This window comes from Leuciscus leuciscus (assembly GCF_965113295.1).
Source record: "Leuciscus leuciscus genome assembly, chromosome: 24".
Taxonomy (NCBI): domain Eukaryota; kingdom Metazoa; phylum Chordata; class Actinopteri; order Cypriniformes; family Leuciscidae; genus Leuciscus; species Leuciscus leuciscus.
This window is the reverse complement of record NC_138723.1, coordinates 26,276,041-26,302,547: the sequence shown is the minus strand read 5'-3', so window position 1 is coordinate 26,302,547 and position 26,507 is coordinate 26,276,041. Positions and strand designations below refer to the sequence as shown.

Genomic DNA, 26,507 nt, shown 5'->3' with positions numbered 1-26,507 from the left:
AATTAATCACTTTTCATCAACTTGTGAACCCTGTTTGGGAAACCTTGCATTACCCAGTACGCAATTGCATACAAAGTTCATGAGATTTCTAACATTTTTCTTTCTTTTGTCAGTTTGAGCAGTTTGTAAGCGGGATATATTCCACGGCGGAAGAAGCTGTTGACCAGGTTCTCCTGCATGACAACTACAGACACATCCACCCAACCTACGGACGGTCCGTGTACGCTTCCAAAGACGCCAAGCTGCTCTCCAATGGAGTGTCCTCTCTTGCCATTTTTTATGTTTTGAATGTTCTTTTAATTTTTAAATATTTAGCATTTTGCTTATAGCAGAACGGCAGCATTAAACGTACCTGTCTTGGACTATTCATGACACATAATACTGTGGCAAAAACAGCTGCCCAAGCTATTTAAATTGTGATGGATTCTGATTGGCTGTCAATCTTTTTGTTGTTTATCAGCTGGAAAAAAATCGTTCTGAAAGTGATCCCAATAATATAGTTTCCTTGTTGCCATGGTTACAGCCAGTGTTGGGAGTAACACATTACAAGTAACGTGAGTTACGTATTCAGATTACTTTTTTCAAGTAACGAGTAAAGTAAAACATTACTTTTAAATTTACAAGAAAATAGGAGTTATTTTTGCAAATAACACAATTCCCATTTATTGACTGAAAGCACTCCTGTCCCCATGCTGAGAGAAATCGAGAGTGCGGAGGCGTTTTGTGTGCGCTGTGTGAACGTTGTTTCCCCAACACTGGTTATAGCTGTGGTGTGGAATTCCCTATTCTCATAGACTTAAAACGATTATTAAAGGTTATATTTATTATCGTCCTTGGTGTGAACGGCCCTTAAATGTGATTCTATTCACTGTAATTTGTCAAGTACGATTGTGCGAATTATTTCTGCATAGAAACAAATTGTAGTTTGATCACACATCTACAACAGCCCCATTGAGTTTTCCAAGCAGACTGCTATAGGATGAGTTATCCTGGTTATCTTTGGTCAGTATCACCATGTACGTATCTTACTGAACTTGATTACTCAAAGCCTTTTCCTTGGGAGAATTTCCCCAGTCATACACAAAGGGCACTTCGCAGGATTTCAAATTATACCTTACAGGAGAACGATAAAGTTTCAGTTCACTGCGTAGGCTTCACATTCACTAGCTATAAGTGGAGCTTGTGGACTGTGTTCACCAAACTTGAATGATTGTTTTCATTGATTTTATCATTCTGTGAAAAATACAAACTTACCTCAGGAGGCAAACTATTTGATGTATAAAATAGCAGAGCTAGCAATAGTTTGACTCAAGTCCAAAGTGTTCTTAAAGTGTTGAAATAAAAATGACAGTGTTAGTGTGTCTTGTCTATTTTGACTGGCTCACAAGCGTGTTGTTGTTGTAGTGGTCATACCCTTCTCGTCCTGTTACTGACACTGGGGGCACTGCTCACTCACACAAAGAGCCCTTGTTTCTGTTCCTTTCGAGGTTACTATAGGCTTGCTAATCTGCCCAGTGAGGTCACTCCCTGGTGTTCACTGACGGTACAAAACAGTCACTATTTCAGTCTGAGCTTGTGAAGTGGACCTCATCAACGATTACTAGCCTATAAATTATTGCACTTGAAAATGGTGATAACACTAGAAATTGTTATATCATTAGGCCTAACTATCGATTTATTAAGAATCATGTAATGTCCGTAGCTTTTTTGGGTTAAAAATTAGCCAAAATAATTTTTTGAGCAAGTACATAACCAGCCAGTGTCAACACTATCTGCTTGCCGTATCTCGATTCAAAACGGTAAGCTTGTAATAATGTTTTTAATTCCAGTGGTACTGGTGGATTTCCGCGGGAAATTCGAGCATGTCTTTGCGTCATTACGTCACATCTGTACACATAAAGTCTCGGCTAGTAGGCTATATTGTGTTTGAGGATGTTGGAGGTGGAGATTTATAGTCTTTTCTCACAGCACTTGATATAATTAAACTTATCAATTCGATGGCGGATCCAGAAAGGTTCAAACGACAATCACCAGGAGATTCACCTGCTGTAAAACGCGAAAGACTTAGGAGAAAAAAACAGATTGCAACCGGGCGAAAACAAGGATATAAAAATCGGAAGAGCATTAAATGTTGTCACACAATGCTGATGTTGTTAACATTAACAATTTGAGAACAAAGTATAATTCGCACGGTTTGACGTGATATGATAAGCGATCGCTAGATTTAATCGGCGCAATTTACTGCAATGCTTTTTTCCCCTTAGTTGGTCAGAGCAAAAGTGGATGTTACTTACGTGTTCAGACGACATTTTCCGGTGAAAATTCTTATGTTGGTCATACTTCCAAAAAGTAGAATCTGTGATTGCGAATGACAGTATCCACACCGGAGGGGACTGACAGCAGCACATTCTCCTCAAAACATTGGATTCATCCACGCTGTGCCGTGCCGAGGCACAACCCACGTTAAGTTGATAATTCCGCGAATAACTGCAATTGCAGATTTCGAACAGAGATGGCGACAAAGAGGAAAAACTGCGGACTGCAGCTTTAACTATGACTTGAACATTATTGAAAAATTATACTTTTCTGCACATCCATGGTTTTTTTTCTAATGTAAACTACACTGCTTTTCCATGTTTTTTCTAAAAACATTCCCTAGATGTATGTATTTAACAGTATGTAAAAAAACAACAATATTCTAAGATGAACATACTGTAATTTGTATGTGGGGTATACAATAAAAAATTAATTGTTGGGGGTAGAAACTCAATACAATACAAAAACACTAGCTGAATCCTTTTAAAGACTCTCTATGGTTTTTATAAAGGGTAAACCTATGAATAGAGCTATGATGCCAGGCAATATGAAGGGTAGATGGTGAGACCAGAGTGTGCCGAGACCTCCTATACTGACACAAAACATGTTGAGTTATTAATTCTAATTAAACTCAGATTTGAAACCCTGTTCCTGCTAACTCTCCACACATGAACCGACCATGAGAAAACACCCAACATTATATTTAAGTGACACATCGTTAAAGGATTAATTACAAGACAAGGCAGCTGAAAAAAAAATCCTTTATTTTTTCCATGATCTTTTTTCCATACATTTGTGGTATAATAAATAGACAGGGGATAAAGGCCAATTTCACCAATGCCCCTTGCCATCATATCTGAATGATAATGCTTTCCCCCCACACTGCAAACAGATTTTCATAGAATTTACAACCAAAAATAAAAATTAAAGCTTGACACAAGCTGAAAATACTGCCACCAGCTCTCCGCAATCACTGTCAAATAGACCTTTCCGAGCCGTGACACTGTAGCAAATCCTCAGGAACAAAAATATATATATATTTATATTTATATATTCACAGTTAAAGTATTTACACATAAGAATCCAAAGGAAAATGGGCAGAAAAAAAAAGACGTTTCTACAAGAAACAATCTTTCAAAAGGAAGTACAAATCTGTTATGTACAAGATGCATCATTTTCTTTAAATTAGCTATTCAACCCCTTTTTTTTTTTATAATGATCCCTGAAAAATAGTCATTTTAAATACTCCATTTGTCGCTCATAAAAGCAGAACGATGCATCACTCCCCATCGAGATAAAAAAGCCCCATTCCTTTATACAAACCATCATATCCTGTACAATATAAACATATTTAAAAAGAAAACGAACAAAAAAAGCTGGGAGACCTTACCCTGTGAGTGATCTAACGTGAAGGGCGCGTTTCAAAGCTTGGTCTTGTGAGTGCCATTTGGCTTGATGGGGGTTGGAAGCCTCTAGTGCATTTATTAAAATAACCAAATCACAAAGATAAACACAGTCTCCATGCTGCCTTGCAGATCAGAGTCTTCTGCTTTCAAAGGGACATTTGGCTGAATGAAGCTGTAATAGCCGTTTAAACATTTTGATGGTTAAATACTGAGCAAAATGCAGAAGGAACTCAAAAGGGTCGCCCGAAGTACCAGTGAGCTTAGGTCATCTGTGCAAACACACACATACACACAGGAGACAAGTGGAAAATGGTTTGCCTTCGGAGCCGAGACACTCTAAAGTACACATTTGGCACTGTATTCGACTTCGTACTTGATTTTCTGTGTCCAGTGCAGACGTTTTTTTAGGGTGACGGACCTAATACTCCAGGGTGTGCCATCCTAAACAACAGTGCAACTACTTAGATTAGATGAATCGGTGTCTGGGCAATCTTGTTGAAAAGCATCAGTGCTGTGCGACTGTTACCGCACTCACAGAGAACTCCTAATACTACGAAAACCCATGCTAACTGACCTAAAACCAGTGCAGGTGGATTTTGCCATCTTAAAGTGAACTGGTGGAGAAAAGTGGGGATATACGTTTGCAGAATAGCAGCATTATATTGGCGAGATTCGCTCCATAATAGAAAATTCAGCACCAGTGCCTGAATATGCATGAAACCAATTGGATCTTTGCATGTTTATCTGCTAAAGTAGTGAGCTGACATGTCAAACGCAGAGTTAATACTAAACTGTACAGCTTGAAAGTGAGCAGCTTTCTGCCCTTACACCTTACAGAAGATAGGGGGCAGCAGACACGCTCAAATGAACAGATTACAGATATATGGTTGTAAAAAATGACTTGAATAAATGAAAGAATTAGGTGTAGTGTATTGTTTGATTTGTCCAGTCACATCCAGATCCAGTCTGTAGGTGCCATATGCAGCGCTGCCTGAAATATTGTAGGAGCGTTTCACTTTGTGTAAATTTGCCTGAGCTGTGGCCCTTTTTCTACTGATTTGTTTTGTGGCAGGCACAGGTGTGCTTTTGTTGAATGTTCTGCAAATTCAAGACAATTGAACCCAATACCCCTGACATTGGTTAGTGTCATGCTGAATGCTAAATCTTCTGGGCTGTTACAGTGAAGTCTGACAATACACTAAACTTCTTGTTGGGCTTGGAGGACAAGGACATGGTCAAAAAAAAAAAAAAAAACTGACAGAAGAATTTTGTGCGTGTGGGACAGATATGAGCAGCTTAAAGTGTTCGGGGTCAGAGTTCAAGGGACGGGGAGGTCTCTCCAAACCAAACCGCAGAGGAAAAAGGGACTGACGAGGAGCAGGAGCTCCACAGCAAAGACGAACTGTGCCAAATGGGCAAACAACAAACTTGGTGCCCAAACATTTTGGGGAAAAATATGTCCATTTCCATAGAAGTCAATGGAAGAGTGGTAGAAAATTCATTTTTTATGCTTGAAAGAGCACCTGTAATTCGTAAACAATCGTGAAAAAGTACAAAAAAGAAGTCCCAGATACTTAGCTGCACGATATATCCAGTGGATGTGTTGGATTTCACCCACTATTTCCTCTGTAGCTCCAGAAGACAGGGGCGTCTGGGCTTGTTGTAGGGCAGTGCATGTTTTTAAGAAAGTTCTCATCTATCTGCTGGGGTTAGTTTAAGGTTCCTCTGCAGTTCTCTGCGCCACAGAGGCACGGGATCTTCTCGTCCTCAATGGGGAACTTGTAGTCGTAGGTGATCTCCTCGTTAACATTTATTGGCTGCCGGGAGTAGATGACGATCTTTTTCTGCGATTCCACAGTGATGACCTTGGCATAACAGTTTGGCTGGGAGACACAAAGGAGGACATGGTCAATTAGGTTTTACCTACAAAATTACCCCCTTTTTAATTATTTTTTTATGTACAAGTACAAAACTCACATTGCAACTATGATTGATGAAGCGGGCGAAGTTGCCACATTTGGTTGCGTCTATAATGGTATCGTGATCCACACGGAACATGTAGCTACTGCCGATGCCCTCTTCCTCATAGCGCTTCTCTCGCATGTCTGCAATAACCTGCAAATGGGGAAGAGACATGGGGTTATGAACAGACCACACAAAAAGCTGTGATGCTAAAAGTTTGGTTGGTGTTACACTTACCTGTCGGATATTCTGGCCAACATATTCGATAACCATCTCATCCGCAGCAATAGGTTCCATGGCGAACAATCCCCAGTCATGAATGTGACTTCTACAGAAACGGATCTTCTTTTTACGGAACTGTGGAAAAGTTGTGCATCATTAGATGTTGCCTTGGCTAATATTTTGATTGGTAACGTTTTGAAAGATATAAATAGCTGGTTTTCACTTGTCCTACCTTAAGCTGGTTGAACTTGAGGAGGTCGCTGTCACAGCTGAAGGACGACAGTAGGCGGCGCTGTTCAGACCGCCGTTCTGAACCTGCCCTAGTGGACGTTAGGGGTTGTGCTGGAATACTCTTTCCCTGAAATCACACACACAAAAACAATCATGTTAGTGCCTTCAGCAAACCAGCTTAATGAAGTATCGATTGATTGTGAGTAAACTTCAGTATTTTATCACTGCCGCTCACCTGAGTGTCCACATCAGACTCTTCGGACTGCAGACGTGAGCTGTTCAGGTACTTCATTTTGTCTTTCTTGTCGATTTTGTAGTAGCCCTCGCTGCGGGCGCAGCCGGTGACATGGTCTCGTATACCATCCTCTTTCCGCTTCTTCTTCACCACCGATGCACTGCCCATGTTGGTAGGTTCAGAGGAGTCAAGGAAATACTTTCTTTACAGGAACAGATAGGTCTCCATATAACAGGTTTGCAAATAACATTAAAGTATATGTAATGATTTTGTTATTAGAATACTGTCTAAGTAAGCTTTTCACCTATATATAAAAAATAAAAAAAACAGCGGTGCTATTTCGGATGTGAAAAAGATTTTCCAACATTAACTTAAAGCTGCACTATGTAACTTTTGTCTTCAAAATGTACAAAATGAATATAATGAGCGTGTACAAATGAATCCATTTTCCAATCCGTGTTTTTGTCTATTCCTGAATCGCTACGGTACACCTGTAATAAGTGTTTAAATTCAGAGTATTTTAGACCGGTCAGGTCGCCACCGCTGCTGAGTAGCCCAATACCTGTGTGACTCGCCATAGACATAAACAGAGAACAATAGCTCCGGATACAATGTTCTTCTGCAAAAGGCATGCAGTTTGATTATTAACCGCTTACAAACAGCAGCTTTAAGAAAAGCAATTAAATTCCGCTATTCTGTTTTGTGCCACTAGGGGTGTAGAATTTATGCTAAATTATACTCCAAACAAAACTGAATTACTGTTTCTTAACAGGTTTCCTAAACACTCTCTCTAGGCTTCCACCCCTAGTGGCACAAAACAGAATAGCGGAATTTAATTGCATTGTTTAAAAAAAAAATTTTTTTTTTTTTTTTTATCTGTGAGGTATTAATAAACGAGATCATGGTAGAGGTGGTCACATTTACCATTGTTCAGCGGATGTTCGTGGACGACATCCAGCAATTTCAATATGAATCTACCTGATTAGGAATATTGTGTGAGGGCGAAAGATTTCCCCACATGGGAACTGGTTGCAACGGGTTTAAGTTGGTCATGCAAATTCACTGCGTTGAACAACAGAAAGGTGCTTGGTTTGAAAGAGACTTCTGTGTGAGCTGTGCTTCATACATTGCTACACTATCGATAATAGACAGTGGACCTTTTTAGTCTGCTAAATTTCACTACTTGATCACACCTTAAGACAGAAGCAGTAAAGGATATGAGGATGATGGACCCAGAGGGTGTCGTTGAGCCAGTCGTTGCCATTGTCCTGCTCAAGCATCTTGTCGTAAGTGGTCTTAAGGTATTGCATGTCCTCCTCGTCAATGCCATCATTCCAGATGTCATACAAGATGGTCATCTCCTCAAATTCTGAGCGGGGTAAGAAGCTGGGGTGGCGCGGTGATGTCACAGGGGAATGCATGGATAACAATAACTCCTGCCAGCCCCGCCTCTGTCGCCGTGTTTTCTGAACAGGTTCCTCATCATAAAACATCCTGTCTTCCACCTGAGGTATGACTGTCTGGGCTTGGTCTTCCTCTTCCTCCAAGGCTGTGGAATCACCATCTTCACCTTTGAAGGTCTCTGAAGGGCAGTCTGGGTACATGTCATTTACTGGTAGGTCTGGAGGTAAAGAGGCCACCATTGGAGCTGGAGGCTCTTCAGAGTCTTGAGGGGCTTCAACTGACAGCTTTTTAGACTTGGGACGTCCTGGTTTTCTCTTGGTTGGAGTAGCATCTAAGGGCACAGGAACATCTATCATTGGAACAGGTATATCTTTTGGAGCAGCAGGAGAGGAAGTCTCTGCAGAAGTGGGAGAGGAGCCTTGGGGAGGCTCCTGAAGTGAAACAGCAGGAAGGGGAGGACCAGGTAATGGGGAAGAAGCTGCGTTGTTAGGTAGGCTGGCTTGGGGAGAGGCACTGAGTTGAGGCTCTTTAAATAGAGACTTCTCCTCCAAGCTCTCAGATGAGGCCTTCCTGTGAATGGGAAGGCCTGCAGATAAAGCAGCAGAGTCAGGGAAAGCTGGGGTGAAAGTAAGGTCTCTACCCGGAGTCCGAGGGATACCAGCACTGAGGACAGGGGATTGAGCAGGGTAAGAGAAAGGGCTGCCGGGAATATGCGGTGAGCTCAAGCTGTTACCTGTTAGTGGAGCGTCACTACCTGGTGTGACAGGAACCGTATCAGTGCTCTGAGACTTGCCCAAACCCCGGGGTCTGTCCATGAGGTCTCTCCCCGGTGTCCGTGGGATGTCCTCTTCCGTAGGCAACCGCCCACGGACAAGCATATCCGGCAAAGATTCACGGGGCGGCAGAAGGGATCGTGCTTCAAGGGCATGATTGGGGGGAAGTGGAAGGTGCATGGAAGGTGTAGGAAGAGACCGAGGGATTGCGGCCTCTGACTCTAGGGGAACTGGGCCATCACGACCAGGGGTTCTGGGGACGTCTTCTGCAGGGATCTTTGGTCTGGTGTCCTGATCACTATCTGCAAACGAACCTGTTGGGGTGGGTGGGCGCAAGCTACCGACATCATCCAGGTTGACTTCAGCTTTGGGCACTGGAATATTGACCTCCAAATCGATGTCGGGTTCATCAACTGAAAGAGAAAACCAATCATGATCTGACCTCATCAACATAACAATACTCAACTGCTATAGGAACATGAAGCTAAAAAAATTGTCAAGAGTCTGACCTGGCAATCCTTTGGGTGATGGTGGCCGCACGTCATTAATTCCAGGCTTGATTGAGCTCACCGTACTATGTTTGTGATCGAGCTCTGCCTTGTCTAAAACCTCCAGTCTGTTCAACTCGCTTGGTTCTTCTTCTGGTGGTGGTCCTATGGGGGTACTGGGGGATTTTACATCAACATCCTCTTCATTAGAGGTCGATGATGAGGAAGATGAAGATGACGATGAGGTTTGTGCGTCGTCATCTTCATCCTCTATTCCCACCATCCGCTCTTCTTCCTCCTCTTCTTCTTCTTCCTCCTCCGAACTCGATTCGTAGTCGGACGAGCTCTCACTCCCAGAGGAATCAGAATCAGATTTGGAGGACGATGAGCTAGAAGCTTGAGGGAGGAAAAATGGTGACGGTCATTACCTCAGACCCATTACAGTGTCCAAAAGGGCAATATATTAATCAGACTCTCGCCATTAATAGTCATTACCTTCATCTGATGAGTCAGATGATTCACTCTCGCTGGAGTCTGATTCGCTCTTCTTTTCGACATCTTCCTCATCCTCCATATCCTATGAAGGCATGGTTTTTTAGTAATGTTAGGCTCAAATATAAGTGTCGTATATGCAGCCTGATAACTACACCAAGCAAGCAATCACAGACGCCAAATACCTTGGTCTAATTCTTGATTATCAACTGTTAAAATAGTACTATTACTTCCAAATTTCAAAGTACGGTGCTCACCTTGCCAGAGGGCAACCTCTCAGAGGCATCTTCCACTGGCTCCTCTTCATGGTCTGAAAGCGATGACTCCTCTTTACCGGAGGTTTCCTCCTCCTCCTCGCCTTCACTGTCCAGCTCCAGAGGTCTGGCTGGCCTTCGCTTGGCAGAAGAACCACTGCCATCCGTTCTGGATCCGTCCATGCGAAGATCTGTTCTTTCTGACTCTGAGAACCGACCTTAATGAGTTATATTATAGAAATGGCATGGAAACATTTAAAGCATTTCAAGATAAGTAATTTGCTAGATTAACTAGACATGCCAAGCACACACCTTCATCTTCCAGCTCATCATCGACAGGTGTGGATGGTCGCACCCTCTTGTTGTCATTGGTGGATGTCGGCTCAGGGGGCTGTTTCCTCTTAACCTGCAAAAAAATGAGAAGCAATTGATAATGAGCAACTTGAGTACAATGGCACACTTACAAAAAATACAGGATGGTAGTTTGTTACCTTGAAGGATGGTAACCGGATGGCACCGCGCAGGCCAATACTGAGACCCATTCCCTCAAAGCCCAGACCCTCAACCTTGTTCCAGTTTTCCAGTAAGCTAGAGGATATAGTCTCTTTGGGTTTGGCCCGTTCTTTCTCCTCTTCTTTGCCCTCACCGGTCTTCACAGGTGTAAGTGTAGCCTGCAGGTGCAGAAACATTATGACGTCAGATAAAATTATGTTAGTATACTGTTAGTATAATGACATGTCCTCAGGTTAAGTAGTTCCATCATTTGAATACTTAACAAGCAGTGTTTTTTCCTTTTGACTAATTGTTGGAAACACTTTGAAACATTCAGTTCTGTAATCAGACAGCTATCATATTATTAAGAACAAGATTAAAGCAAAAGCATATTTTTTAACAGTTGCCCAAGTTTGTCTACTACTGTCTGCCCAAAAGATGACCTTTTTTTGCTTGTCAAAATAAATGAAAAGCAATAACCGGGTATTTACGAGTTTACACTGGTATATAACACTCCACCGTTTTTTGAAATAGGGCTTATTCACCTTCTTTCCCACATTTAGATAGGTGGGCAAATGCATTTTTGTCTCAGTGCATGCATTGTTTTAGTTTGACAGGGTCGGCGTGAGCTTAGCTTAGCATAATGAATGGAATCCTTTGTTGCCAGCTAGCATGTCCTGAATAAAAGTGATAAAAAAAAAAAAAAAACCTTACCTAATTACTTCTTGTGGCCTGCGTATTCACAACAAGTACAAATAGCGATGCAGATTAACACTATTATCACTTTTACTCAGGACATGCTAGCTGGCAACAAAGGATTCCATTCATTATGCTAAGCTAAGCTAGCGCCAACCCTGTCAAACTAAAACAATGCATGCACTGAGACAAAAATGCATTTGGCCACCTATCTAAATGTAGGAAAGAAGGTGAATAATCCCTATTTCAAAAAAACGGTGGAGTGTTCCTTTAAATAAAACCCTAAATATTATAAAAATTTTTGGACAGCATTCTTATTGGATACTAATAACATTTTGCTACTAATCAGGTTTGTCACATTTCTTTCTGCAATATCAGTACAATTCAAAAACATTTAGGCTAAACATACAACGATCTAACACTCTAAATGACTTCTTCCCCAACACTGCAAATAAAAGGAAACAATACATATGAAAGTTACTTATCATCTTGACAGTGATTTTGTACCTTGCATGACTTCAATAGCTTAAAAAACCAAATTTGCTGCATCTGTTATGATTCATTTACAAAGTATTTACATTTCTGGCAAAGTGTATCATGTAACATTTAAAACAGACCTGAGTTTGTGGAATGGTGCTTACCTTAGCCGATCGCTCCTGTTTGTCCCACCATTCATCAAACGCCCTGAAGGCCACCACCTCCACCATCTTACGGTTGAGATCTCTTTTCATGATGGCCTTCAGCTCTTTGACAATAACCATAAGCACTCCATCCACAGTTGCTTTGTGTGGGTCTTCCTTTTGGGGCTCATAGCCTGGAGGGGGAACAGCAGGATTGAACTTGGGCATGTTGGGTACGGGCCAGGGTTGCCCATGCCCCACAGCGCCTGCAGGGGCACCAACTATAGACAGATGTGGATACGGGCCTCCAAATTGCATGGCGGCAGCAGCAGCAGCAGCGCCAGCACTTGCAGCAGCTTCGCTGATGAAATGAGGGTAAGGGTACTGCCGCTGGCTCTGCGCCATTCGACTTAGCATCTGAGTCTGCATCTGAAAGGACATGTGAACGCTGCCCCACTGTGATAAGGAGCTCATCAGGTCCAACTGCATCATGGGCATCATGCCATGGGGGTAATGGGCCAACGGGTGTAGCATCGGATGGGGGGCCACGCCAGGTGGGCCAGCCAGGTGTGAAACGGTTGAATGGGGTGGAAGAGGAGGCAGCGGCAGGGGGAAGCCAGCCTGTGGAGGGGGCAGTGGGGGGAACCCTGGCGGGGGCATGGTAATTGTCTGCATCGGAGATACCGCAGAGTTGACCACAATGTTTTTGGCACAGTCCCCACTAGCAATCGGTGTGCCTGGCATCTCATCATCAGAAATCTCCATGTCTTCACCCGATGACTGATGGCCCTGTGTAATAAAACACAAACATCTGTTGCGTTAGTGCTGGGCGGTATGACCAAAAATCACGGTATTTTTCAAAATGATCCCGGTTTCACGGTATATGATGGTATTTTATTTTTTCAAGCATGACTGGGTATTAACCACATTTTCTACTGATTGGGAGAGGAAATACTGCAGTAGATTGACTTAGAATGCCCTATTTTACTGTCATAAGTGAATATGGTAGAAAAATCCACACTAGTATTAATAACAGGTTTGCACAAAATGATGCTGTTTTCCAAAGAGGTGCCAGCAGGAGGCGCTGTAGGAGTGGCAGAAACGGCGGTTTCCCCGGTAACGGCTGTACACAAAGCAGAGCAGCGCTCATAAACGCGGCTTTATCAGGAAAGATAAAGAAAGATTAAATGAAAATAACATCAAAACTTTTCTAAAGACAGTCAGGTCTTTGATTAGCATTAGCCAAAAATACATTCATATAAAAACACCCGCACCGCGTTTTGACTTTGAAATGTGCAGTGTTCATGTTTATTCAACGATGTCAATGCCAACCACAGATACATTTTCCAAAAGGCTGTGTTGATATTGTGAACCAATGTATAGGAAACAATACAATTTGACCGCTATCAATTGTAGTTTAACCTATCCATCTTCACCGTCACGCTAGTAACCATAGACTGTCAAAAAAAGTAGTAGCTATGCAACAGACCCTCTCGAATAATGTCGCGCCGCGTTCCGATCGTTGTTAAAACTGCATACACCTGTATTGTGGTATATTAAAAATTAATATCATAACAAAAATAAAAAACGGTATTCGGTATGAACCGGTATACCGCCCCTGCACTAGCGTTAGCGCACAAACTAGTCGCACACAAAGCAAACAGGGAGATAAACAATCTATGGTCTATATTGCTTTTGGTTTGACAACTATTGTTCAACTATGAAAAAATCCTGAAATCGTACTTTCTTCCCTATTTAACTTGATCTGGACATAAAAGTCCAATTAAGTTCTCTCGCTATTTGTGAGCAAAAGGAATAGTTCACCCAAAAATGAAAATTGTGTCATAATTTACTCAAATTGTTCCAAACCTATATGAATTTCTTTGTTCACAAAAGAAGATATTTTGAAGAATTCTGACATTTTAAATTCATACAGGTTTGGAACAACTTGAGGGTGAGTAAATGATTTAGGGGGAACAACCCTTTTACATGACAAGCCAGTGTAATTTTTGTATTATTTATATACTATTACAATATTTAATAACATCCTGAATTAGCTTTAAATACATTTTTATTTTATTTTGAGCTACTTTGGTTCTTCAACTTAAACTCATTTACTCCAAGTTGCGAAAGCAATTTTTTGAATAGTTGCAGTTAACAATTAAAACACTGTGACAAGAAATAGTAATAATATTCTCCTGAAACACATGATTACAGGTAGTTTGAATCTAGGAATCCAAACACTTTCAGATATGAAATAGCTCTTGTTGAACAATGGTTTTGGAGATGTAATAAGAACAGCACTATCCTGATGGTCCAGCTTTTAAGCAGGAAGTAAAGCACAAAAGTGAGCTAACGGCTGAGCATTGTTTCTCGTGTTGTACTACGTTTAAGAGGAAGTGAAAGTGTGTTGCACATAAGCCGCATCCACAGTAGGATCATATTTCATGGGTTCGCCATACAGAGCTGGCTGAGGGCTGTAATGCAAACAAGTTAATTTACAAGACAGAGCGTCATTATGCACTGAACGTTTATGTCCTCACTGCAGACCGCCAAGATTCTCCATTTTTTTTAAGGAATGCAATGCTAAGATTAATTGGTCCAGATTAACATGTAGGACTTAAACTGTGCCAGGCAAAATGTTCTATTTTTCAGCATGCTGCTGAAATGTCACAAACAGTTGAGTTGCAAAATCTCAAGCAAACAGTGATGCCTAGAACAGTCTCTTGCCTAGAACTATGGGTTCAAATAAGCACCACAAAACATTGCACAATGAAATCTAAACGAAATGAATTTTTTAAAAAACATGCTACGCCTTTGAGATTTCAAAACAAAAAGAAAAGAAAAAGAGGATACAAAAACTTTTTGCAGCCAGATTGCACAATGTCTTCTTTTGCTAAAATGTGAAACAAAAGGGAAAGTAGAGAGCCTCTTTAAAGGAAGACGAGTGAGGTTGCCTCCTACATTTCTCCTGGGTCCTGAAACCCTCCACACAGCAATTCATAATATCATATTTATCAACGCATCAAAAGCCTTTGAGTAGTTAGCTACACTACAAACCACTAGCCAACAGTAGCTAAAGACACTGAACCCATTTAGGGGCAATATCTTTAAAAATATTACAGTATATGCAAATATTATATAGTAAATATAAGAGATTACATTATTTATTTTGCAATCTGGCACAAAAGTCAAAAACAGCACTAAACAGCAGCATTTAACTTAATATTTTACTACAAATGTGTCAAATAAAACATTAGTGAATCAGTTTAAAAAACAACTAACTGATTTATTGCGACTTATGAATCAGTTTTTTAACCTGTCTGAGCAAACGAACTCAATAAAACTAAATTGCTTGAAAATGGGTGCATTTCAGGGGAGTGCATTCGGTAAAGCCTGTTAATGCAGCTGTAAAGCTAAGTGCAACACAAAGTGCTAAAAAACATTGTGTTGCTACTCGTTAGAAAAAACTGAAAAACTACCACAAAAATGTTTTTGTTAGGTTAGAAGCATTGCTACTTACAGTTTGAACAACACTAAATCAACACTGAACTGACTTAAGCTAAATAATAACACTATGATCTTCTGTAGAGCTGCTTTTTAGTTTAACTGGATTTTCTTCATGACTAATGAACTTTGCAATGTAACTGAGTTTAATAATGAAACTATTGTCTTTTTAATAACTGTTGTAGCGCTGAAGTACTTTGCAACATTAATACGGTTATTTTCTTGTTTATTACTGTGAAGCTGCTTTGAAACAATCAGTGTTGTGTATATCGTGCATCTCAGGTCTTACCGTGTCCATTTTGTCTATGGGCGTCCGTGGTTCTCCTGCACTGCTTTTACTGAGCATGTTGCAGGGCGACATGGCCCTAGAGTTCGTCAACAGGGCAGCAGTACTAAGAATGGGTTCGTCATCATCGGAATCAGGAAGAGGGGTAGGGCTGATGTCCTCCAGGCCGGTGCTTGAAGGCCGCGAGAGCCGTTGGGGCGGGATGGGGGAGAGCTGCGAGGACGATGAGGAGATCGGGCTCCCGTCCATGCGCACCTCAGCGTCCGAGTCTCCACGCTCGTTCAGGAAGGGCTTAAGGAGCATTTCTATGCGGGAGTCCAGACTGTTGCGTTTGGACTCTTGGGTGGGGGTGCCCAGCGACGGGCAGGGCTCTGGCGTGGAGGGAGGAGGTGTAGCTGGTTGGGTTTCTGGAGCAGGGGGAGGCTCGGGGATCGGCGGTGTCGCAGGCCTGTCTCTGACGGGCATGAAGTCGGGGCTCGGGGGAGGTGGGGCTTGAGGCGGTCTCCTATAATCCACTTCCCGCTGAACAGGCTGGTGGAAAGAGGGCTCTGTGTGAGGGTAGACTGGGGGCATTGGCGGCTGATAAGGAGAGAAAGCAGTTTTGAAATTCGCACTGGCTGGTGGCGGAGGCGTGTGCGCAAAAACAGGCGACGGAGGCTCGGGCGGCTGATGTTGCTTAAAACTAGGTGGTTGCTCTGCGTTGCCACGGTGCGCCGCTCCTGTGCCGTGGACGTAGTGTCTTTCGGGTCTGCGGTTGTAGGCGTCCTGGAATTTGGTTTCATGTCTCCTCGCCTTGTAGCCTCCCGAGGACTCTGCACGGTTCGGTTGAAACGCCGGCGTGCCCTGCCTGCTGGAGTAGCTGGAGTCCTGAGAGAACGGGGTGCCTGACGGGCGTGGGGTGTGCGGGGTACCCTGGGACTGTGGCGTATCCTGCCTTAGGCTGGAGTAGGCCGTATCCAGGGACATGGGCGTGTTGGTGCCACCTGGCGTGGCTGTGCCCGCAACTGCAGAAGAACTGCCTTCGAGGATTCTTCTCGAGGGCTCGCATGCCTGAGGACACAAAAGTGCGATGAGACCAACTTAAACATGTTTGTTTCTGAATTTCACAGTGCAAACAAAAGCACAGGCCAGTTCTAATGGCATTAACAATTAACATGCTAATCAAATACATTGTATAAACATTAGTTAATGGCAATCTTTGTTTTCACTGTGAGATAATGGCCAGAACTGAGGGGGAACCGTTCAAAGTGCAATAATAGCATGTAGCTCTCTGCTGGGAGCAGTTATTAGATACATTTCAGTTGGTGTCCATTTAACCACCTGCTGAACTGATAAACTGGATTAGAGATAAAGACTTTCTGCTGGAGAAGGACTCACAGCATGCTATACAGTGTGCTGGTGTAAAAGAGGCCACCATTTGCATTTAAAAAAAAATTGTACCTGTAGAAAAAAAAGTGTACTAGTCATGACACAAGGGATTATGTAAAAAAAAAAAAAAAAAATCCATACTGCAAAAACTGTATTATTATTAATATACATTATTACATTAGCTATTAAATAATGAAAAATATATATTTAGAAAAAATAAACTACAGTAAACATTTTGTATGTCAAGCTTCCCTCTCTTCTAACCGACGAGAAAATCTACATTGCATCTTAGCCAAAGCTACTTGAAAGGGGGGACACTTCAGGACAGCACATTTATTAGAGCTCTGTTCATGCCGGAAAAAAACTTAAACACTGTCTTTAACTTTATTTTGAAGTAAAATCTTAAGCGTTCCAATATTTTCTTTAATTAATGTCACATGTAATGGCATAATGTTAGCTTTTTACCAGCAGGGCTTCAGACAAGCTGTGTGGAGAAACTTCTTCACCACCAACTGGAAGAGTGAGCGGAGTATAACTTCCATTGATCAGACGCTGGAAGTACCTTTGGCGATTTTCACCTAAAATGATGGATGAGAACACACACTGCTGTGGTGAACATGATCACTGACACACAATGTGGGCTACATCTAAAAGAAATACACACATTTTATTAATTAGAAAGAAAGAAAGAAAGAAAGAAAGAAAGAAAGAAAGAAAGAAAGAAAGGTTATGTTGTCACAAGAGCATTATTATTTCAAGTCACTTTCACAAGAAAAGTGCTATTCCCAAATACTATTGACAAGTAATCTCACTTGAAAATAGTTACTACAACAATTAAATGTTATATAAAATGTTATGTTTTGTATGTTAAAAATAGGCTTATCACTTACACATAAATTACGTCTATGTATATAAACAATATACTGTATATATGTACACATCAAATAAGAAAATGACAGAATGTATGAAATAACTGCACTTTGTATTCACGTGACTGATGATCACAGATGAAACGGTACTGTCTCTTTAAGAGAACGGAGAACCCACTACAGCTGTCATCCTGCCTCTAGGATCTCCTTTTTACAAGGTTAATGACGATTCCGTGTGCTTGGCTTTCAGTAATGAGTCTGAACGAAGGGTTTAACATTAAAAATATTTTCAGTTGGACAACTATTGTTTAAGTCGCGGTTAACCAGCTCCCATATCTTCTAAAACATATGCATTTTACATCTAAATACTTCAGCGTCTGTTCTCATATTATACTGTGGTAAAACAATTGTAATTTTGCTTGTAACTACAGCTAAATATTTAGTAAATAGTTCAAATGCATAGTTTTCACGTAAAATGTCACAGCAAACACATCAGTAAATCCCTGCAGCTGACATGCCGTTTAGTGGTTACCAAGCAACCAACGTAAATTTTCGCACGTGATATGATGCTACAAACAATCTATTCAAAAGTACCAACACACGTGGCCTTTTAGTGTAACTCTGTCAGATATTAATAAAGTTATACATCTCCAGTTCAATATTTTCACATTTAATGTAGCTTTACCTTTAGGGTCCAGCTCCACGTGGATGATGTTGCCCATGACAGAAGTGTTGTGCAGGTTCTGGACAGCATCTTTCGCCGACTTGACGGTTCCGAACACAACTTTAGCTATTCCGAGATGCTTTTTGTTCTTCGGGTTGTACAAAATCTCCACCCCCTCAATATCGCCGAACTTCTTGCACATGTCAGTGAGGAATCCCTCTTTGACGTTGTCGTTGAGTTTGGCGAACGTGACCTCCTTCGGAGGCACGCGACCGATGTAACAATCATCGATCTGAGGAAACAAAACGATTCTTTGAAATGGAACGTTTGTTTGAAGTTGTTAAACATAGAACGACTGTCCTAAACGCTTTAAAAGGAAGCGCGTGTCTCTTAAGTCGTTGGAAACTGACTGTTAAATCAGTTGTTTTTTTATTCAAAAATACATTCGATGTATACAACGTCCTGTGAACCTCAAACCGTCTTGTGGTTGGTTAGTCAAAAACACTCGAGACAAATTCACACATGTGTCAGGGGGTGTGACTGAACTACCTTAAATTTAGGCACCGGGAGATCAGCCTCCTTGTACTTAGTCCACAGACGAACCATTCTGGGGTCTCGGACGTTCTCCACGGGTGACATTCCGTGGTTCTGCAAACAAAAACACACACATGTATAAACACTTTACGCAAGGAAGTGTACTTTACACTGTCCGCTCAAACTGGGCATGTCGCTGTCAACAGAACTAATGCAGCACAACGAGAGCTGGTTTCAGTTGTTTAGTTTGTAAACTAAGTGGTCAGTAATGAAAGTTTGGCAGCGGTGAAACTCTTTGATATGTGTTGTGTCAGGTGTTTACAACGCCAGTGATATTATATATCCATTCGGCGCTACACGGGTCGATGTATCCGGTTCTGGCCGTTGTAACGACTCGTTCCGCTCACCGGCATGCTGAAGTGCTGTCCATCGTAGCGATATAGTTTGTGCGATCCCTTTTTCAGCGCTGGGTCAATAATCAACTTGTAACTTCTCCAATGATGACTTCGTTTCTCTCCCGAATTGCAGATAGGATGGCTGTTCTCCATTCCGTTCGCCAAACCTAACGAAGAGATGACCAAAAAATAAAAACAGAAAGTACGCTTCATAATACTGACAGCGCAAATATTGATATTTGCACACAAACAGTACGTTGCAGAAAACGGGGGGTTTGAAGCTGTGCCCGAAACAGACATTACAGAGGAAGAAAAAAAGAGAAAGCTTACTTGAACTCTGTCTTCTACCGTGATCTTCATTTAGCTTATTTCTTTCTCCTGGTCTGGACATATTGTGCCCGATCGAGTAGTTTTATATAAAACGGCTAGATCTTGAACCTTTCGCCGATCACATTACATGATTTTAAAGATACTGCCTCCTTTTTGCGAGCCAACACATATTGTGTGCCTCTAGTCTGGGGTTTCTGTCTCTCCCACAATACACCACTATCTCAACCTTCCGGCACATTCGACACGCACTTTGGATTTATTATTCGTAATAGTTAAGCTAAAGCATTGCGTTTCAGTGACTATTAATAAAACACACAAATTGAGTTAAGTGTGATAAACGAGTGGGAAGTTGAAATATCTTACATTTCGAGCAGTAAAGCGAAGGTTTAGAACGCGTTGAATCTGCACGATAGATTTACATGGACGTTAAATACAAGATGGACATGGAGCAGCAGCGTTGGGGAAGGTTGTTAAAACTGAACTGGGACACGCACTGAAAGCCCAAATGATTTGGTTTAAAAACGAAATGCAGTTTTGCTTTCATATAAACAGTTATTCCGGGATATGTTTTAAGTCATGCATTCAGAATGTGTCAGTAAAATGAACTTTCACGAGGGACCGCCTTAGAAAAGCAAAGTTTTTCTGTGGTTATAATTCTGTTTAAACATCTAATGTTGTTTTCTTTTTCTTGTTCTAATACTAGTTGTGGTACATTTTTCAGTCCATTCCCAACATTGTTTGATACTCTGCGGTGCTTGGGCAATTGGCTGGTTAACAGCAGTTCCCTCTCTGGCCAATCAGATTGAAGCACCATGGTAGATTCAGCTATTAGAAGCACAGCCTTCAGTTCTTCCTACAGAGAGCAGAAAGAAGGCTGAATGCAGGCGCAGCCATTTTCTCCTACATTGGGACTCAATGGCCAAAATGGGTTTCCTTTGTTCCAAAAGGGATCTAAATCTTGGTTTCAACAGCCTTTTATGGACTATTTAATACATACAGTGTTTCTGTTTACAGGATCTGAGAAGAAGGAAGATGAAATGTTGGATGGTATCCCTTTGACATTTTTAAGCTTTTTTTCTCTTCCTGGAAACCATCTTTGTCCCAGCAAACTAGGTCATGGCACACCCATATAACAGCATTTTATTCTTTAGTAAAATGCTACTGAATAAACATTTTGCATTTGGTTTTATTATTACTAACTAGAATGTAAAAAGAAAAAAGAAACCCATGAAAATAACCAACTGCCTTTAAGGCCCTGCCTTGTTCAGGGCCAAGCATTAATCAATAAGTAAGTTTATCTTTATTGTCTTTGCTTATTTAGCTGCAAAAATAAATGTTTTATTGTTAATTAAACTGAGGCATTTTATGTAAATTGACTGAATTTCTATTTCTTTTTAGCGTTCCCTAAGTGTCATTAGTTTTGAGTCTGGCTTTGTCTTCAGAACATTCAGTTGCATGTTGTTCTTTTTTAAATATCCATTTAAATGGATTGCTTCTCACATTTCAGCAAACAAGGCAGGCCACAGAGAAAAAGGACGATTGGCCTTTTACAAAAATGCTGAATCACAGGTATGATTGATAGGGTTTGTGGTTGTTTTAATGCTCATCCTGGTTGTGACTCACTGTTTCTAACCCTACAGCAGTACTGGTATCAAAACACTTTTTTTTTTTTTTTTTAAGAAAATGTATATTTAAAGAAATTGGTGGACTTCACTTCTCTTTCATGGCGTCCAGATTGGGAAAAGTGTATTCCTGATTTTACAATGCAATGGAAATCCCTTTGCTTTGTCAATTACTATTTTCAGTAAGTGAACACTCACTATATATTTGACCTTGTGCCAAGGGCACATTTCATAACACTATTATGGCGCGTTTCCACTGAGCAGTACAGTACGGTACGGTACAGTACGGTACGGTTCGGGTCTGTTAACCATGATCTGGCTAGCGTTTCCACTGCCAACAGTACCCTTACTTGATGGGCGTGGTGTTTCGATCGACGTCATTTTCGCGCGAAGAAGAACATAGTAAACTACAATGGATGACATATACAGCAGATCTTGTTCTTGCTCCTCGACATGTTTGTCACAAGAAGACAAGCGCCGACATTAGGCTTTTCTCAATATTAAGTACGCAAAGTTTGTACTTGCCATGTGCGACTCCTACATGCAAATGGTACAGCGCGTTCTTAAAAGGTCACTCAGCTCGCTCTGCTACTCCGGTTATCTCTGTTACTCTGTATGTACATTTTAAGCAACAATAAAACGAAATATGTTATAAAACACTACTCTGCCTCTTTTCGTTTTCATTTAAATAAATTAAACATTATAGGGACACAAATGTGGTTCATGCACAACGCATATTGATTATTCACTGCACGTTATACGTTATTCTATTTAACGTTATAACAAAACGAAATTTAAAACACAACCCTAACGTTACCTCTTTTCGTTTAAATAATAAAACAAATTACACATATTACAGGCAATATATGCATTTGTACAAATGTTGCAATAAACATCAGTGATAATCTTGTAATAAGAAAATGACAAGAAACCATATTTCTTTTTGTAAAATTTCAGTTTTATCAATAATAGCCAATATAAAAGTTTAAGTAAAAGGTACAAGAAGCTATACAATAAGAAATAAAGCAAACAATTCAGTCAAATGTCCAAATGCTACGCTCTAATCTAACATTACAACAGTAAAGTTAAATACAAATAGCCTATAATATGAAACTAAACTTAGCCCTCGGCCAAAACGATTGACAGGGAACGAATTATATATTCACGAGACCAAAGATCGCCCGTTAGGTCTACACAAGACGAATTATATCTCATGTTTAACCACTACCGTCGGAGTCATCGGCGAACGTCAGAAGAACTTAGCCGAGGAAAGGCTCATCCAGCCGGGAAACATGAGCGCCGAGCGCCCGCTGATCGCATGGATCTCACAACCGGGGAAAAACAAATCATCTTTATAAATAAACCACAGATTTGAGCTTTAAACAACTACATTCTCGCCTGAAAAACTCTTAAAATTACATTTCGTGACACAGTAACAGTAGTATTATATTAAACTGTATATTAAAAAATGGCGCTTCTTATGTTGTCATTCCCCTCGTAGCACGCGCAAGTGACGATTCTCTGTCAACCAATCAACGTCCTGCAGTGAGTCTAGCTCCACCTTTTAGTACCGTACCACTGTGCTAGGTACCCCAACGGAAGGGTACCCAAAAAGTGGTACGGTACGGTTCGGCTTTTTGGTACCATTCTCAACTTTTGGCAGTGGAAACGCAAATAAAAGGGTACCGACCCGTACCGTACCGTACTGTACCGCTCGGTGGAAACGCGCCATTAGTCTCATAACAGTGTATAGTTCACTTTAGAGATAATGTATAAATAAGACTTTAAACACACATAATTATTAATGCACTAACAAAGATATTTACCTTAACATTTTGTTGAAATAATTCTATCAGGCCTATACGATGAAGAAACAGGAACGTTTTCATTCCCATCGTCGGATCCTTTAACACTGGCTTTAAAGAGGGGGTTGGGTTGCAACGCCTAAAAGGAAGAAAACGACAATAACCATTTTTCCTGCCTTCGTTTTTCGACATAATTCATCATTTAACACACCAATCTGCGCAGTCTCCAACGAGTGGAGCTGCTGGAAATCTTGAGGCACTTTTAGATATTGCAATATGCAAACAATCCCTCTCTTTCTCTTCCTGAAGACAGAATGACAAGAGAAATTCACTCGCTTGCACTTCATCATTCAGAAGAAAGAAAATGTCCTTTTTCTTTCCGAAGGTAATAGTTTATGTGACCTTATTTGACAAAAATGACTTGGGAATACTCTGTTTTAAAAGGTAACATTAAATCATATTTATGTTTCAAACTCATTTTAAAAATTACGAGTATTGTTTTCCTGTGGGGATAATTGTGAGAGAGAAAAAAAGGTGTAAAAATCATTATTTTAGACACCTCTCATTGCTGACCCATGTCCAAAGCGACCTCAGAAATAGCCTGCTGTTTAATGGCTTCTCTGCTGTTTTCATTTTCAACATGGCGTCTTCACAAGGACATCATTGTGGAAAAGAAAGGTTGCTGCGCCATTTATGGGCGAGGCTGTCGGTCGTTTGTTTCAGCTGATTCTGCCTTTATACGTGGCAACCATTGCAAACACAAACTGACTAGATGTGGTCAGAGAGGCTTGCTGTTTCAGAAGTGAGGATATTGCACAAAACTCGCAGTAATATCTCGTGCGTAAAAGGCGCCCTCGACGCTGCTGCGCAAGGCGCTGGAAACCCTGTGGCACAAAAACACACACACAGCGGTAATCTGAGAGTTTGGACGCATGCCACGGGTCCGGGATGTGACTGCACCCACCTAACCATTTAAAGTCGGAGAAAGAATCTCAAACACTGTGTGGCATTTCAATCAGCAAGTACAAAGGGAATATCCAGTCCTCTGTGCTCTCTCTCGTTCCCCTTTCAGAACATTCGGTGCAGTTTATTCGCCAGCCATTCAGAGGATCATTTGACGTGATGCATTGCAGGATTGCGCACTACTTAGGTTTCTCAGATCTTCTGGTGAATATATCACAGTGTTGCAACACATACCGGTATGTGGTATGCAAATTGTCGTGTTTTGCACAATTTATGGATATGTAATTTTGTATATATGTAGCTTATTCCACTAGTGTGGAGAATGGACATACTTATTACCCAAGCATCTTATCATTGGAATTTGGGTTTTGCCTCTGTTTTTTTTTTCTTCTTACCCCTTCGTTCTGTGCGTTTGGGGCGATGCCAGGTCCAATTTATCAGGCAGAATGGTATTGCGCAAGGAAACGCACCATCTGTCTTTCGCTTTTAGGATTCACGCTTAGGATTCACGCTTGTTACTGCATGCACACCAAATTATTTTGTCTCTCTGTCATAGTCTAAAATAGGACTGGTGTCCGAATATGCCGCTCAGAAAGCGGGACTGAAGAAGACGTGATGACCACATTGTTTCCTGACACCCAGGGCTGAAGTGGGTCATGAGGCCATTTTATGGCACTCGTGTGTTTAATTAGGAAAATCCTCTTTATCTTAGGAACCTGCGAACGCAAGCTGTTTCTAAAGGCAATAAAGAACTACAGAGATCCCAGACGATACCAGCTTATATTTATATATTTCTTTTTGTTACTCGATATGCAGACGTGTGCGAAAAGCTCCATTTGTGCTCTGGACAGCTGGATTGGATTCTCGATAAATTTCGACATTCAACTTCGTCATTAATGATATAAGCTATTTTAGCTTTTTTTTAGGCTAGGGTATTCTGGAAAAGTTAATTCTTTGGAATCTCTTATTTTAAATATTTTGTATTTTTTTTATATTTCTTGTGGAGACTGAGACATCTGAAATCAAAATTAGGCTACACAGGATTTTTGATTGCACAGATTTTTGATGTACATTTTCTTTTTAATGTTCATTTTAAAATCTGAAATCCACTTGAAATCTGAGGAAACGTTAAACAGAACCAAATGCAATTCGCACGGTGGGCAATTTTTTTTCTTATTTAGAATTGTGATGATGGATTGTAATATATTTAATAGTATGGTAAGTATATTTACAAAGATATGCTGCACTCACTTAAATGTTTTTTATCGTAATAAATATTGTTCTTACATGCATACATATCGTCTTGTATTTATTGACATGTTTAGTTTTATTATAATTTTTTCCACATTCTCTCATAATTTGCTGTTCCATCGAAACGGAATTGACGTTCTATTTTAACATTAATTTGTATTATTTCGCTGTGTGTGAACTGGTGTATGACGGGGCCCATATGACGGAAAACAGGCACATCCGTTTTTAGCCATGGTGTAGGCCGCTTTTTTCCTTTGTTATTGGATTAATGCTCCTTTTTGTTTATGTAGGCTACCATAACAATCCATATAAATTATGTGAGAACATGGCGGGCTTCGTAATCAATTTTAGTAGTTCCTCTCTGTTACGGTTTTTGGGAACCAGTAAATCTTCTTCACGGTTATGTGTCGAGACAGTCATAACATGATGATGATGATGATGATGACGCCTCCTATCTGTGAGCAGAAAAAACAACAACCTTTTCTAGTCTCTCATTGGCTGTGACGGTGCGGGGGGTGCATTAACAGTCACCTATTGGCCATTGGTAAAATAAATGAAGAAATGTGTATTAAAGGCTACTCTCAGGGGAACCGAAGGTTTTGCTTTGCTTCATGGCAACAGTGCCCGGTAGCTGGGACTACATGGCCTCTTATACAGTTTTGCTGTATTTAAATATTAAAGGCAATACATTTTCATAAAAATTTAACTATTTAGCAGATTAATTAAGTGCCATCATAGGAGATCTAGTCCCTGATATGTCGTTAATTTATATAGTAGGCTATTTATACATTTCATAAACAAAGACAAAGTCCATTTAAGAACATACACATTAAGTAACTTTTAAATAAGTTTATTTGTAAACAAATAAAAAAATAATAATGAGCATGAATTGACATTTAGATCATGATTGCATTGCATTGCTTTTTTGAACTGAATGTTCATTTTCAATAATAATTCATATTAACATTCAAATAAATAATTTTTAAATGAGAAACAATTAATCAATGCATCAATGTTTATAGGCATTTCTATTTTTTAATAGCAGGGTTATTATAGTTTACTGTATAGACACTAACCGAAACCAAACTAATAAAAATAACCAAACCACAAAATTACTTAAAGTAACTAAAATAAAAAAATCTAAAAACAAATTCAAAACATTAAAAAAAAACTATAAAAGTATCTCATTGATACTAAAACAACACTGGTAATGTGTGTCTAAGTCTCTCAGTAATACAATTAATAGCACTTTTAGTTATGTAATTGTTATTATTAATAATCCACTTGATGATCAGCAAATTCCTAAAATAATCACTGCATCA

At 40.5% G+C, this 26,507-nt stretch overlaps 2 protein-coding genes across 4 annotated transcripts in view; one reads left to right on the top strand and one right to left on the bottom strand.

The window, feature by feature from the left end:
- The window catches only part of car15 (carbonic anhydrase 15), a 7,208-nt gene extending 3,727 nt beyond the window's left edge, over nt 1–3,481 (top strand). The window contains exon 8 of the mRNA XM_082157896.1: nt 114–3,481. Coding sequence (XP_082014022.1) covers nt 114–329 — 216 coding nt within the window. The 3' untranslated portion in view covers nt 330–3,481. The remainder of the gene's footprint in view (nt 1–113) is intronic.
- Nucleotides 3,064–26,507, bottom strand: setd1ba (SET domain containing 1B, histone lysine methyltransferase a). 3 transcript variants are annotated; one of them, XM_082157825.1, is made up of 20 exons: nt 22,993–26,507; nt 19,545–20,397; nt 19,227–19,381; nt 18,835–18,933; nt 18,307–18,577; nt 17,218–17,330; nt 15,388–16,434; nt 11,613–12,380; nt 10,275–10,454; nt 10,096–10,189; nt 9,787–9,989; nt 9,533–9,614; nt 9,059–9,433; nt 8,510–8,962; nt 7,593–8,107; nt 6,373–6,549; nt 6,139–6,264; nt 5,922–6,041; nt 5,700–5,837; nt 3,064–5,605 (listed from the first exon to the last, which is right to left on the bottom strand). In XM_082157825.1, exons 2-20 carry the CDS (start codon nt 19,603–19,605, stop codon nt 5,432–5,434), a joined length of 5,151 nt encoding a protein of 1,716 aa, XP_082013951.1. In that variant the 5' UTR covers nt 19,606–20,397; nt 22,993–26,507; the 3' UTR covers nt 3,064–5,431. The 3 variants fall into 3 exon arrangements, with proteins under 3 accessions (XP_082013951.1, XP_082013949.1, XP_082013950.1); XM_082157823.1 differs by having other exon boundaries at nt 7,593–8,962; nt 22,993–23,110; nt 23,531–26,507; XM_082157824.1 differs by lacking the exon at nt 19,545–20,397 and having other exon boundaries at nt 7,593–8,962; nt 22,993–23,110; nt 23,531–26,507.

Excerpts from the sequence above, each read along its gene's own strand:
- setd1ba (XM_082157823.1), bottom strand. The coding sequence starts at position 19,605 with ATGTCCAGACCAGGAGAAAGAAATAAGCTAAATGAAGATCACGGTAGA. Across the intron at positions 18,578-18,834 it reads TCCCGGTGCCTAAATTTAAG|ATCGATGATTGTTACATCGG; the intron begins GTAGTTCAGTCA and ends TTGTTTCCTCAG. Across the intron at positions 12,381-15,387 it reads CCATAGACAAAATGGACACG|GGCCATCAGTCATCGGGTGA; the intron begins GTAAGACCTGAG and ends TTTATTACACAG.